Consider the following 13,224-nt stretch of genomic DNA (forward strand, 5'->3'; position numbering starts at 1 on the left):
ACCGGGGTTCCGGCTCGAAATGCAGGAGTAGGAACAGGGTGGTTTTTAGTCAGTAAGAGTCTGACACTCAGTCTCGCCTCGCCCAAGGCGGGAGAAGTCATTGGATGATTTTCCCCCCTTAAAAAATACATGTTATTGTAACCTGTTACAATCATTGAATAATGATTAAAAATATAAAATTACCTCATCATACAAGCGATATGCGGTATCAATGAGTTAGCGAACACATCCGTCAATAAAATAATAGAGTTAAAGGAAAACGATAATTTGTCAAACAAACAATACAGTACTTTGTTTGCGTGGAGCTTTTATACTGACGTTATTCAAATCCGTGTTTCGTTTATTTACCTAAATTATCTATACTCCATTAGATCACGTACAAATGTGAATATGACGTGTTAGTGTTAACAGAGAATGTCACTTTTTGTATTTATTTGCTGCTGTCCTCGTGTGAATTGCGTCTTATATACCACCACCAAAAATATGATTATGAGGTCTTTTGATTCCTTAAGCAAGCAATTGTAACCAAATGCGGACATTTTCTCGTGTTTTTGCGTATCCACAAGAATGTCGAAAACTATTGATTATGGACGCAGTCGCGTATTGAAAAAATAATGAAATATTCAACTATCGTCACGCCTTTTTATCCCCGAAGGGTAGGCAGAGATGCACATTATAGCATGTAATGCCACTGAACAAAGTAAATATTCAACTAGTATAATAAAATGTGCGTATGTATAAGAACTACCGATAATTTAATTACAATATAATCAAATAATTACACATTTCTTTTTCCCTATTTTAATGAAAAGGGTAGTGCCTACCTAATTTGATTTGCTAAATAACTAAACTGTATGTTTATATTCATAGGTGGTCACAGCACGTTCTTCGCTCTACTGAACACGTTCGTCCATATCGTGATGTACTTCTACTACATGGTGGCTGCTATGGGTCCCAAGTACCAGAAGTACATTTGGTGGAAGAAGTACCTCACCGCCTTCCAGATGGTAAGTTCCTATTTGTCAAAAAACGTCTTAAATCAATTGGGTTTACTTACTAGTCGTAAAGCAATGAGTGAAAAGTGTATATCATATTTAACATAAAAAGTATGTAAATAGAATTTTCGCAGAATCAAAGTGTTGGATCAGCATTGATTCCCTCAAATATTTTTAAATATACACGTATGGTTTACATGCAACACAACAATGCTCAATTAATTAAACGATATTTTATGTTACGTTTTGATTATTTATTTAAAGTCATAATAAAATTGAAGTATTAATATAACTAGTTCCGGGATTGCCTCTAATAGCTTTGCAAATATTTATACTACTAAGAAAAAGTATCTAAAAGATGCAAATACGCGAGAACTTTAAGGCAAACATTGTAAGTTGTTTTAAACCATTACTGATATGATGGAGGTGTATAGTAAATCAGCATGGATAAGTTCAGACTCTTGATAATTTCGATGGTATCTAAAATAATGTATATTCCCAACAGGTCCAGTTCGTGATGATCTTCACTCACCAGCTGCAAGTATTGTTCCGGCCGTCGTGCCAGTACCCTCGCGTCTTCGTCTACTGGATCGCCATGCACGGATTCCTGTTCCTGTTCCTCTTCAGCGACTTCTACAAGGCGAGGTACACCAAGTCCGACAGGAAAGCACGCAACAATGGACTTTGTATGGTGAGTGAGCCTCTAACATTATCAATTCAATGTTAATACAAAAGTCAAATAGAACACGCGGTAATACGACGCGCTTCCGTGTTCAGTAGGAAAAGTACAGAGTACATAAAAGCATATGATTTTAAATTATTAGATGTTTATGACGTCTTAACTTTATTTTCAATTCAAATTAAGGCAAAGTTTTCTGAGAAATCTTAAGAGCTAGCTTAGAAAAGCTGTCTAGTGTGTATAGCAAAAGTGTTTTTACACCCCGATGTACGTAAGACAGTCACGCGTGTAAATTTGCAATTACCACATCGGGATTATTTGTCGAACACTTCAGGACACGGTGCGAAGTTACGTACCTCGTTCACATTCGTGCGTCATTACACGAGTGGATGTTGACATTGACGGGCTATGACTAGTGGATGTTGACATATGATAATGTATCGTCCTGTTTCAGACCGTCATGGATGACAGCAGCAGTTCGCTGAACGGCAAGAACGGGTACAAGCAGGAGGTGGAGCCCGAGGTGCCGAGCTCGTACGCGTCGTCCGGCGCGGACGCCTTCGTGCGGCGCCGGCCCGTGTCATAGTGTCACCGGCCCGTGTCATAGTGCCGCCGGCCCGTGTCATAGTGTCGCCGGCCCGTGTCATAGTGCCGTTAGTGCCACAGCTCCGCACTGTGTTCTAATGTTACAAAGACCATCTCGAACCTTCCACGTTAGTGTCCATCCGCCGCTCACCTGAGACTGATGTTTTACACTAGGAGACTGTGTAATGTCGCTCGTGCAAGAAGCGACGTGAGTGCATAGTGCGCTGACCCCGGCCCGTCCGGCTGGCCGGTCGTCGCGGTCGAATAATGTTTCAGACTATATTTCTACAATGAATTTAGATATAAACATTATTACTTCTATAAAGTTTGTTGATGCACAAAGTCACTATTTTGGATCTTGCTTGGATTGTCTGCCTTGTAATTGTTTTAAGTACAAAGTATGGTTATTGAAAATTTCTATAAACTGTTGAAAATCAAAATCAAATCGATTGATGTGAAATCTAGTCGCGTTTTGGCGATGTGTTGTTTTTCTATAGTATACAGAAAGCGAGGGTCTGTCATCGCAGTCAATAAATTATGACAACAATTATTATTGATCAGTTTATTTTTGTCACAATAAATATTGGTAAATTCTCGATAGGCGAAAGTGAGATGGGCATTTTGTATTATGTATATATTTTATTATTTTAAAATTAACTTAGTTATGGATGGTATCATGTGTAACGAGGTGTATTAAAGGTTAACGGTTAATTTTTGTAAATATATTTTAATTATTAGATGCTAATTAAAACAATAAATAATTATGTTACCATAAATTTGTTAGATATATCCAGTGTAGATTTACTAACAGCAGTTATGTTCTGCCTCCTGTGCCCTGTGCTCAAGTACCTCATACTTCCGCATGAAACCTTTACATAATTAACTTGTGGATACATTCGTGAATGAGAACAATGTTAACAAATTGACATAGCCTGTGGTTATGCACAATGAATTTCGTTTTACTTTTTATACGTTTGTAACGTTCGGGGACTGTACAATACGTTGCAGTAGAAGTATCGCAGCGACGAGCATTACGTTAGGTAATTGAGTACTGTGTGTGTCATGTACATGTGTGGTGGAACATTTGAGATGTAGTTACGGTAGCTAGTTAAGTAAGACGGTATGTGCAGTCTCCGGGCGACGAGTCATCACGATACTATTGAAGTATTATTTTGTATCAAGTTCTGGTATTACGATGCTTTAAGTGTTGTGCAATGTGGAGTGCCGGTTGCTTACATCGCAGGCGGGCGAGTCCGCGCGACACAACAGTCTGCTCAAGTAATTGCTGCGAGTACACTCTTTTGCAAGTTTATTTATTACTTTAATAAAGGATTTTACAATTGATTTTGTATTTTATTTTATAACACTTATCAATTCGTCATGTATGTATGTACATATATTCTTAAGTAAAATTCTAGATTTTAAGTGCACATCAAGCTACCTTTCAGCGTCCAATGTCTTTAATAAGCAACTTTATTACTAAAGTGTAAGGTAGAAATTCTTAAAGTTTTTAGTTTGGCGTACTCGGCGTCTATTATTTGCAACAATGATCCTAGCGAAGTCAATGTGATCCTTCATAGGGAATTCTCATAAGTCCAAAATATACGAAACTCGTATTTTCCATGCATTTAAGTGGGCAGGTAATAAATCTGGGAAGCCAACCAGCTGTTGAAACCAATCTCAATGGCAATGCAATTTCAATCCAATATAATCTCAATAATTATTCAATGTCAAAACTATACAATTCCGATTGTGGAATAAATGAAAATTACTTCTTTAATCCTTACTGATAACGCTTCAAAATGTACTAAAATAGCATTCAGAGTACTGAAAATAAAGCCAAACTCAATACCATTTAATTCATTCAATATCCACGCAATATGGATCCAATGGGCGCTAGTGTTGCAGCTTAAGAGTGTGTACGAAATTCCACAATAGAATAAGAATGTTGATCGTTCGGAATTGGATTCAAGATTAACCCCCATGACCTGTCTTAGATGATCATGAACTTTATCTAAATATGTTCTTATTTATTTGTTTATTTTTATACTAAAATAATAATATTCAAAATACTATTCTACTTAGTTAGAAAACTACTGTAGTTAGAAAACAATTGAATTAACAGATCAAATGTTAAAATGAATAGGTGGTGAGTTTAAACTTATTTGAAAACAATGACTAATAGATACAGATTATTTCCTAAATAGTCGACGTATGCAAATTATCTCGATTTAAATGACAAGACAATCCTCTTCAGTAGGTACAAGATCGTATTTATATTGGTAATTTATATGATTGATTTATTAAAATAAACTCATAAAGCTAATAATAAATGTAAATAAACTACCTATATGTACAAATGAGTATTTTCAGAATAAATTCCAACACCTGTTTTACGTTAAGCACCCATAATGATGGCGTCCAAGGACATATCTGGGCAAATGTCTATGTTTATATACAGCTGCCTAAGTACCTACGTTGCCCAATGGAGCAATCATTCACAAATAATGTTATTATACCGACTTTAGCCGACCCCTAGTATTTTGCAGTAACGTTACGCCATACTACGAAAATTATTAGGAATTACTGACTCAGTGTCCTTTGCGACAACTTATTACTGCCATTTCAGATTAGATAGGACCTAATTTATAGAGTACCTTTGTCACACAATCGATGACTGAGGCGATGGTCGAGTGATCACAAGATTTCTAAACGAGATGAACTCCCGGGCCGGGCCGGAGTGGAGTAATCGAGGTGCTTGTCCGATATATGGCATTATACTCCTTCCCTATTTACATACAGGACTAATAAGTACTGAAAATAGCTTCAAGGCTCATCTTTAGATGGTATCAACCTACGTATAAATTGCCTAGGTATTAGGTACCTAACATTTCAAAAAATCCTTTTTGGTATGAACTGTCAGGTGAATTGTTATTAAATTAGCACCAGTAAGTACCGCGGCAACTTGATGATCGTAGTATTTATAAAGGCCCTACCTACAAAAATAAATTCTGCTAATCCTAGTGTGTAACAATAAACAAAACAGAGATTCCAATGTGTACCTCCTATAGGCACAACCTTACTTAATTAGGTACCAGTCAACCTAGAACCACATGTTGAAGTTGTTCTTTAATTATTATTTTACGTTGTAAAACACGTTTGAATAAACAGTAGAATAGATGTTTATTGAAATAGGTGCCAGGTTCTTAGAAGTAGGTCCATAGGCATCATTATAACGACTTTATAATATGATATAGAAAAACTAAGATAATCTTGTAACCTCAACTTGTAAGACTCGACTTATTATCTTCGTAGAAACGTTTTTTTTTAAGGGAAAATCATCCAATGGCTTCTTCCGCCGTGGGGGAGGCGAGAGGGAGTGCTATAATCTTTCTTACTAACTAAAAACCACTCCGTTCCTACTACTGCTTTTCGCCCCGGTAAACCGGCTAGCTAATCCACAGGCCTTGTTTATAGAACCGTTTAAATACGAGAATTTAATCATACGTAGGTAGCATAACTATAATTATACCTAAGTACTGAAGTTTTTGCTGTTAAACGACTCAACTCATCAGCGACGTCTGCCTTTTATCAAACCTAATATTTGATAGCTTTGCAAACACTAATCTAAAGTTTAAAGTTGATTCGTTTGCTATTAAGAGAGTATTTACGTTTTTAGATACCTACTTCCTTACGTAAGTAGGTATAGCTAAGAAAAACAATAAAAATATTCTCTCGATTGATTCATTTTATGATTCATTGCCCACCTCTAAGCCAACAGTAACAGTAGGTATACGTAGAAGATTACTTTGCATTAGTGCATACAACACCCTTTGTTTCTTCACTCTCCTGATTTAAAGTTGCTATAAAATACATAAAATTATTTTATTCTAGTCACTAAAGTGTCGTGTGACAATTAATGGTAAATCCAATAGCATCCAATCATCATCCAGTCTAGCCTAGTGTGACAATAATATTTAAACAAGTAATTAGAAATTTGAATATATTGACACACCAAACCAAAATCCTATACACTTAACACGTTTGTTGCGAGTTTTCGTTGACAAATCGACTATACTTGATATCTGCATAACTAGAATTTAGCAACTTGATAAACTAGACACCTATGTGACGATTTTTTTTTTCTAGTGTTTAAGTTAGCCGAATATGATGTCTAAGATACACATTATTCCATTCAAAACATATATATTTTTTTAATAAATTGTTGTTAGAAATGCGAAAATGGTTTTGTTTATTTATCGTTATTTTGTATCTGGAGATACTGGGACGATTTAGACTACCTACTCTTCGTCTTTGACCACAGCACAGGAGTGAAACGAAGAAGTATGGAATGCCAGTACTTAGAGGTACCTACAACACATTTTACATCCAAAGTTCAAAGTCACTAATCAATCATATTATAGCTACAATACCTAGACAAATTCTTGAGAATTACCATAAGTACCTACAAAAACATAATTCAGTGAGCTATGGAAGTGAGCAAACAAACACTTGCGCATCGATGAGCATCAGCTCACTACTTTACTGAGCGAATGCAAACAGTGGGTAATAAGTGTATTGACAAAATACTGTACGTACCTACTACCTGCTTCTTCTACGACGTAAAAAACATCACATGCACGAAATGTTATGTTTATATTTTTAACACACTATTGTTAAGTCGACCTGCAACGAACTATGTATAAATAAATTTTGAGAATCTAAACACACGCATCTAACCGTTTTATCATAATTTTCTGAGTAAAATGACCATTATTAGTTCGGTGGTGTTTCCACCCCAGTATCTCGGAAAGCACGTAAAGCCATTTGTAATGCGCCTGACCTCTCTCTGTGTAGTATGTGGTGTCGGTCTTCCATCCCGTCGAGTTCAAAGAGTGCACCTATTTTTGCACACATACCTACTTATGCACTATAATATATCTCCTACGTATTAGGCTAGTCTAGTTAGATTTGCTACAATGTTCGAAATCGATGGGGGGATATTATGTTTATAACATAATGATACTTGGCAATAATACTACATACATTAGATGAGCACACAATTTTATGGTATAATCGGGAATATACGATTAAAAGCATGAAACTATTAACATATTTTACACTTAAGTTTTATCGGAAAACTACTACATAGCTCGTAACGCGTAGTGTGTTGCTCGTAGCGCATAGCTCGTGGCGCGTAGTACGTAGCTCGTAGCGCGTAGTTCGTAGTTCGTAGCTCTTAGTACGTAGTTCGTAGCAGCGTTTTTTCATTATTAAATCTTTTAGGTGTCATGGTAATAGAATACTTAATTAATAGAACATAAGCGAAGACTCCGTGCTATTGTGGTTAAATTGTATGTAGTAAATATAATATTTGCATTTTAAAATGTAAAATAAAAATAAATTCTAGTATTTTTAGCATAAAAATATATTTAAATAAAAAAATCCTATAATATATGTAAAAATGTTTAGATTTCTGTGTAATGGATCATCTTTAGGATCTATTAATCATGATTTCAATACCTAATTGGCATCTACCTACTGCACGTTTAAATTAAAACAAACTAGTCCTACGTCCGTGACATTTGCCTCATTTTTATAGTTTATAATAAAGTCTATAAATAATTAATTGAAATTATGTTAAATATATTTTTTACGAGACGCACGAACATTTTGCATGAAATCAAAGCCACCGTCACCGCAAAAAAAATATCTAGTTATGTTACTGGACGTGATAATCCTCTATAAGTAGCTCTATTTTATACCTATACAGAGTATACAGGGTGTCCTTGGAAATAAGGATGAACCTGTGTTTTTCCAATAAATGTGTACCGTATTATTTTACTGACTAAAAGTATGGTGATGAAAAAACCCCACTCTTGTACAAATTCACCTCCCTCCGATTATTATTCCTTTATATTTTGATGTATCTTTCTTTCGATATAATTATGTAGATGGGTATTCCAATCTTAAGTGCAAATGCGCTCATGTAATGAGTGACAATCTAAGATTTCTCGCGCTTATCTCGGGATTCAGAAGTCGGGATTTACCAGATAAAATATCGAAGTATAAGTATAATATATCTATTATACTTATAATGTAAGTACACGGTAACAAAAGAATTTTACTTTTTAACTGAATATTTAATCGAAAAGGTATCTACTAGACAAACTATCCAGTCTAACAATGGTTGACTACAAACGTTAGCTAGGTACGCGTATAAGACCTAAAACTAAGTCAACCAGGAAATTCTGAACTATACGTAAAATATGAAACATTCGCTCAAAGGAATAATAGTACAAATAAATTATTATGGAACGCATGTCGCTCGCCGTTTAGTAAACTCGTTCTCCATAAACTAGTTATGTTAAATGTAGTAAAGTATGTGAACACTTCCCATTCTACGAACAAAATTATACTTGATCTGCACTAAGACTTAGGTATAACTAGTTATCTACATACAGATTACATGTATCGCCTTCCAATGATCATGACCTGTATTTAACTTTAAGGCTTAAATTAGCATATTGAAGAGAGAGCCTTTTAATGGGCGAAGGTAGACGTGCATAATAACAAACTGTAACACCGACATTTGCACGATTTTCTACATAATTTATCACCAACTTCTAACTATAAGTGTTACGAATACCATGTACTAGATGGTGACAATTTAATTATTCATATTTATACAATAATTACTTTGTTTATACACGCACTTACTGACTATCATATCGGTTGAAGTCGGGATATTATGAATAATATGTAGCTGTGAATAGCTTCGTAGGTAATATTATGTCTACAAGATATTATAAAATACGTTACAGTATAGTACCTCACATAGGTATACTTTACTTATGTTTCAGTATCCTTCCCATTAAGATAAGTAATTCAGTTTTTAAAACTAAAGACCTAATACCTCTGAGACTCAATTCGTCGACAATATTTACAGGGTTGCAAAAGGAAATTACTGAATTTTCGCAAGTAAAATAACGTTATAAAACTAGATATTCCGAGACCGAGCAATGATTTTTGCAAGCTTTAACGACCGCCACACTCAGTGGACAGTTCGTGTCTTTAGATCTGCGGAGGGGGGCTACATATTGTGTAAACATCGGTCACCCATCCAAGGGCAAGGCAAGGCGATGTTGCTTAACGTGACTGATCTAAAACTTCTACGCGGCAGACATTTTACTAGCCCCTCGTGTTGTGGCATACGTTGGTATGTAAATTAAATTTGTATAAAGTACTAAAATATGTAGTTTAATTGTGCAACCAGTATTCTCATGCAGGTATTACTCAGGGCGCGGTGCTGCAATTTCCGTAATACTTAAAACATGTGTATCTAAGTACATTTTGTAACTTCCATGTTAAAGAGCATTTAAATACCTTTAATGATACTATCGTCCCTAAGGAGGAGTATATTAAGTTCTATATAATTGCATCGAAAGATTAACAAAATGTTTGAATGTTTCTAATTTTCATGTCGAATTAGAAATTTAAAATATGTTTGGTGTTTTTGTTGGTCGGATTATGTTCGATAATGAAGATTTGTCTACATTAATGTCAGAAAATATGACTAAACAAAAATTATACTTTACGTAAAATAATTTTACATTAATTTATACAATTGTTTTAGATATATGAATGATATAAAAATAAACACTTAAACGGGACATAACGTGTCAACATAGGGGTAATAAACATAATCTATTATTAAGTTCCGTGAAAATATACAATAGAAACATTGTTTAAACCAACAATTTATTACATAGTAAACACGTTTCGAGTTTTTCATTAAGTACTTAAGTATTTCTTCTTTAATTATATTACTACTACGTCAAACCTAAGATTTAATCATCTAGATGGACATTTACAAATGGTTTGTAGATCTTCTATAACCTGTTACAGACCAATGCTGTAAAACAGGTCTCTTCTACAAAAAACAGGGCTCGACATAATCGCCTAGTTGGACATACATACTAGGAAGGTATAAGATGGCAGTTTATAAAAGGACGCTGCTATCAATTCTCTCTCAACTAAATGTGTAGGCCCGTAGTCGGTTCTTTAGAACCTCATTGGAAGATTAGGGGTGGCCGACTATAAAAATGTACGTCCCCACTCGGCTTATACAACGTACTCTGGGCATTAACGCCTAATCATCATGACTAACATTTCTTCCAAGACATAAACTAAGTACCGACGTAGTAAGGTGATAAAATTGATTAATGAAATCTCAGTAACACGAAACAGCTAATTAAATCGGACTGACGAGTGACGTCACTAACCTAACAATAGTAACCTTTAATGAGACTGATTGCTTCATCATTCATAGCCATGACTTTGGCTTGGACTCTTCAACTTGACATTCCGTCACCAGCTAAATAAATAAGGTATCACTTAAAAATTGACTGGCAATGAAGATCACGACCTTTGTGCGTATCTCTGCAAATAACGATAGACAAATGTTTGTTATACTATTATTACCTATGTACTATAATGTATGTACGTATGTCATCAAGGGGATTCAACTGAATTGCGGACGTACGTAACACTCAATTACTTACTTATGTAAAAATACAAACCACTTGTACCTAAGTTATTTACGTCCATTTTATAGGTTCTCTGAAGATGTTTCATGTTAGATCATTGATTTATTTACGGCAGCGATTTCCCTTGTAAGTTTCATTGTAATTGTTCTATTGTTACATTCTATTAGTCGTACTAATTAATTGATGATTCATAATTAATTGAACGCATTACTAGGAAGTGTACGATTTAATTTCAACAATAAAATTTCCTTTTTACTTGAGAACGAGTACCGTACCTTAAAATATCAGCATATACTTTTTAATATTGCCTCATTATAAATGAATATAAAGTAACAAGTTTTACGTATCTATAGATAAGTATATGTATACTACTAATCCTCGTGATAAGTTGTTAATATTTTAAGACTGGCCAAACTGGCATTTATCGTACGTCAGTTTTTCACCGTCATGGGAATACCCGATAGAAAATATCAAAAATATTGCCGCGTCGATGATTTCATTCGTAATTTTATATCGACGTTCGAATAAATAAAATAAAATACTTGATAAGGTGTTTTACTGATGAACGCTAACGTGTAAGGCAAGCCCACTTATCAAAATATTCAGAAAATAAAATCTGATTTTCTGTACTATAGTCGACTGACTACGAAAACCCTTAATGATAAAAGGGGCAGGATAGGAGCACAGCGACATAATGTATCCTCCTAATAAAACAACTATAACTGCACTTCTAAAATATAACGACAAACAAACTAAATGTTAATGAAACCTGTAGCTTACATTGAGAATTAACATCCACTAAAGAGGGGGCAACCCTAATATATACATATCTATATATTAATACGTGATGCAAAAACTTTGGACCCCTTTTTACGAAAATTGCGCGGACGTAGAAACATAAAATTTGGTACACTTATAGTTTATGTGTAGGAGAAGTCCAGAACGCTAATATTTTTCAAAAATAATGCTTATAAAGTACATTAAATCAATAAATAAAACATTACACACACTACCATGCATAGTATCTGATCGTATTTGACAAAACGCCAAAATCGACACACATTGCGATGATATTCTCACGTCTCATATGAATAGAGAATATATTAATTTGAATTTTACAAAACTAATATCAATTCGTTAAATACAAATTATTCTTGAACGTATGTTAAGTGGTATTATAAATTAAATATATATATTTATATATGTATATGGTCAAATTTCGACCACTAGGCGACCACTAGTTTCTATTATTACACCCGTGTGTACTTTTTTCAAAAGGAAGATTTAACGAGTCTATTTACTTCGACAGTTGAGCATGCGACTAAAATATTACTTGATCGCAACTTTAATAAGACTGAACTACATATCAGTTTTATTATTATTTTAAATTTTATGATATGATCAGCATTTACGATGTCGTTATCTTACAATAAATTATAAAGTCGCCAATAATTTTAATGTAACGAATAATTAATATTGAATAAGGAATCAACTTTGATTTCACGAACAAGTTATATTTACTTAGAACAAAATGCAACAGTATTTATAGCAACTTGCTAATGTCTATATGCATACATCTCATATACATAAACTTTGTTGCACTTCATATGTCTCAAACTCCATGATCACTTATAGACGAACTAGGAATATACACCTACCTACGTTATACACCTACCTACCTACGTACTTCTATCTATAATTAATCAACTTATTTAAACAATTTTCTATAAAATTGTACGTTTCTTTATCATAAAATAAATGACCTATAAGAAAAAAATTAAGACGCAACATATTCTTGTCCTAGTACAAAAAATGATTAACTGGTTCCTAAATATTAATTCTTATAATTCTGCAGGCTGTTACGCAACATTTTTTGCGATTAACATTTATTAATTATTAAAAAATATATACAATTTAGAGGTTAAATTCTACATTCGCGCCCAACTTGTTTCTGTGCACTATAAAAAGTTACGTTATGCTATATATACATGCGTGGGTACATAATTGTGTATGTTCGTGTACTACGTCAAGAATAAAAGCATTTATCCTTACTACGTGCAAAGTCAGTTAAATCGACAATTAGTCATTGCCAAAGCTAGTCAAGGAAATGTTTCATATAATTTAACATTTGTGAGTATTTACACGTAAATTACACTGTTTAATTCGGGTCTAAAGTGTCTACTTATATTCTATATTATAAAGATAGCGACATTGATATTAAACAAATCACATTGAAATACTCTCAATACATATTAGAATAGACAAACACGTAAGTTAAATGTTAAGTTTCGCATTTGCTATAGTTTACTGTCGTTGATGTCTTTTATTAGGGAGAAGGGATCAGACACGATATTCTAAATGAATGCCATTGTCTGTGCTATATATGTATTTTAAATTGCTAGGCACTTTCTGAAGT

At 34.1% G+C, this 13,224-nt stretch overlaps 1 protein-coding gene across 4 annotated transcripts in view; it reads left to right on the forward strand.

Moving 5' to 3' along the window:
- LOC118281679 (elongation of very long chain fatty acids protein) overlaps positions 1-3,603 on the forward strand; it is a 41,251-nt gene extending 37,648 nt beyond the window's left edge. For all 4 annotated transcript variants that reach the window (XM_035602345.2, XM_035602330.2, XM_035602337.2 and 1 more), the window contains 3 exons: positions 871-1,007; positions 1,501-1,686; positions 2,129-3,603. In XM_035602345.2, coding sequence (XP_035458238.1) covers positions 871-1,007; positions 1,501-1,686; positions 2,129-2,260 — 455 coding nt within the window. In that variant the 3' untranslated portion in view covers positions 2,261-3,603. The remainder of the gene's footprint in view (positions 1-870; positions 1,008-1,500; positions 1,687-2,128) is intronic.
- Positions 3,604-13,224: the final 9,621 nt, after the last annotated feature.

The sequence above is a fragment of the Spodoptera frugiperda genome, chromosome 20, assembly GCF_023101765.2.
Source record: "Spodoptera frugiperda isolate SF20-4 chromosome 20, AGI-APGP_CSIRO_Sfru_2.0, whole genome shotgun sequence".
Lineage (NCBI taxonomy): Eukaryota > Metazoa > Arthropoda > Insecta > Lepidoptera > Noctuidae > Spodoptera > Spodoptera frugiperda.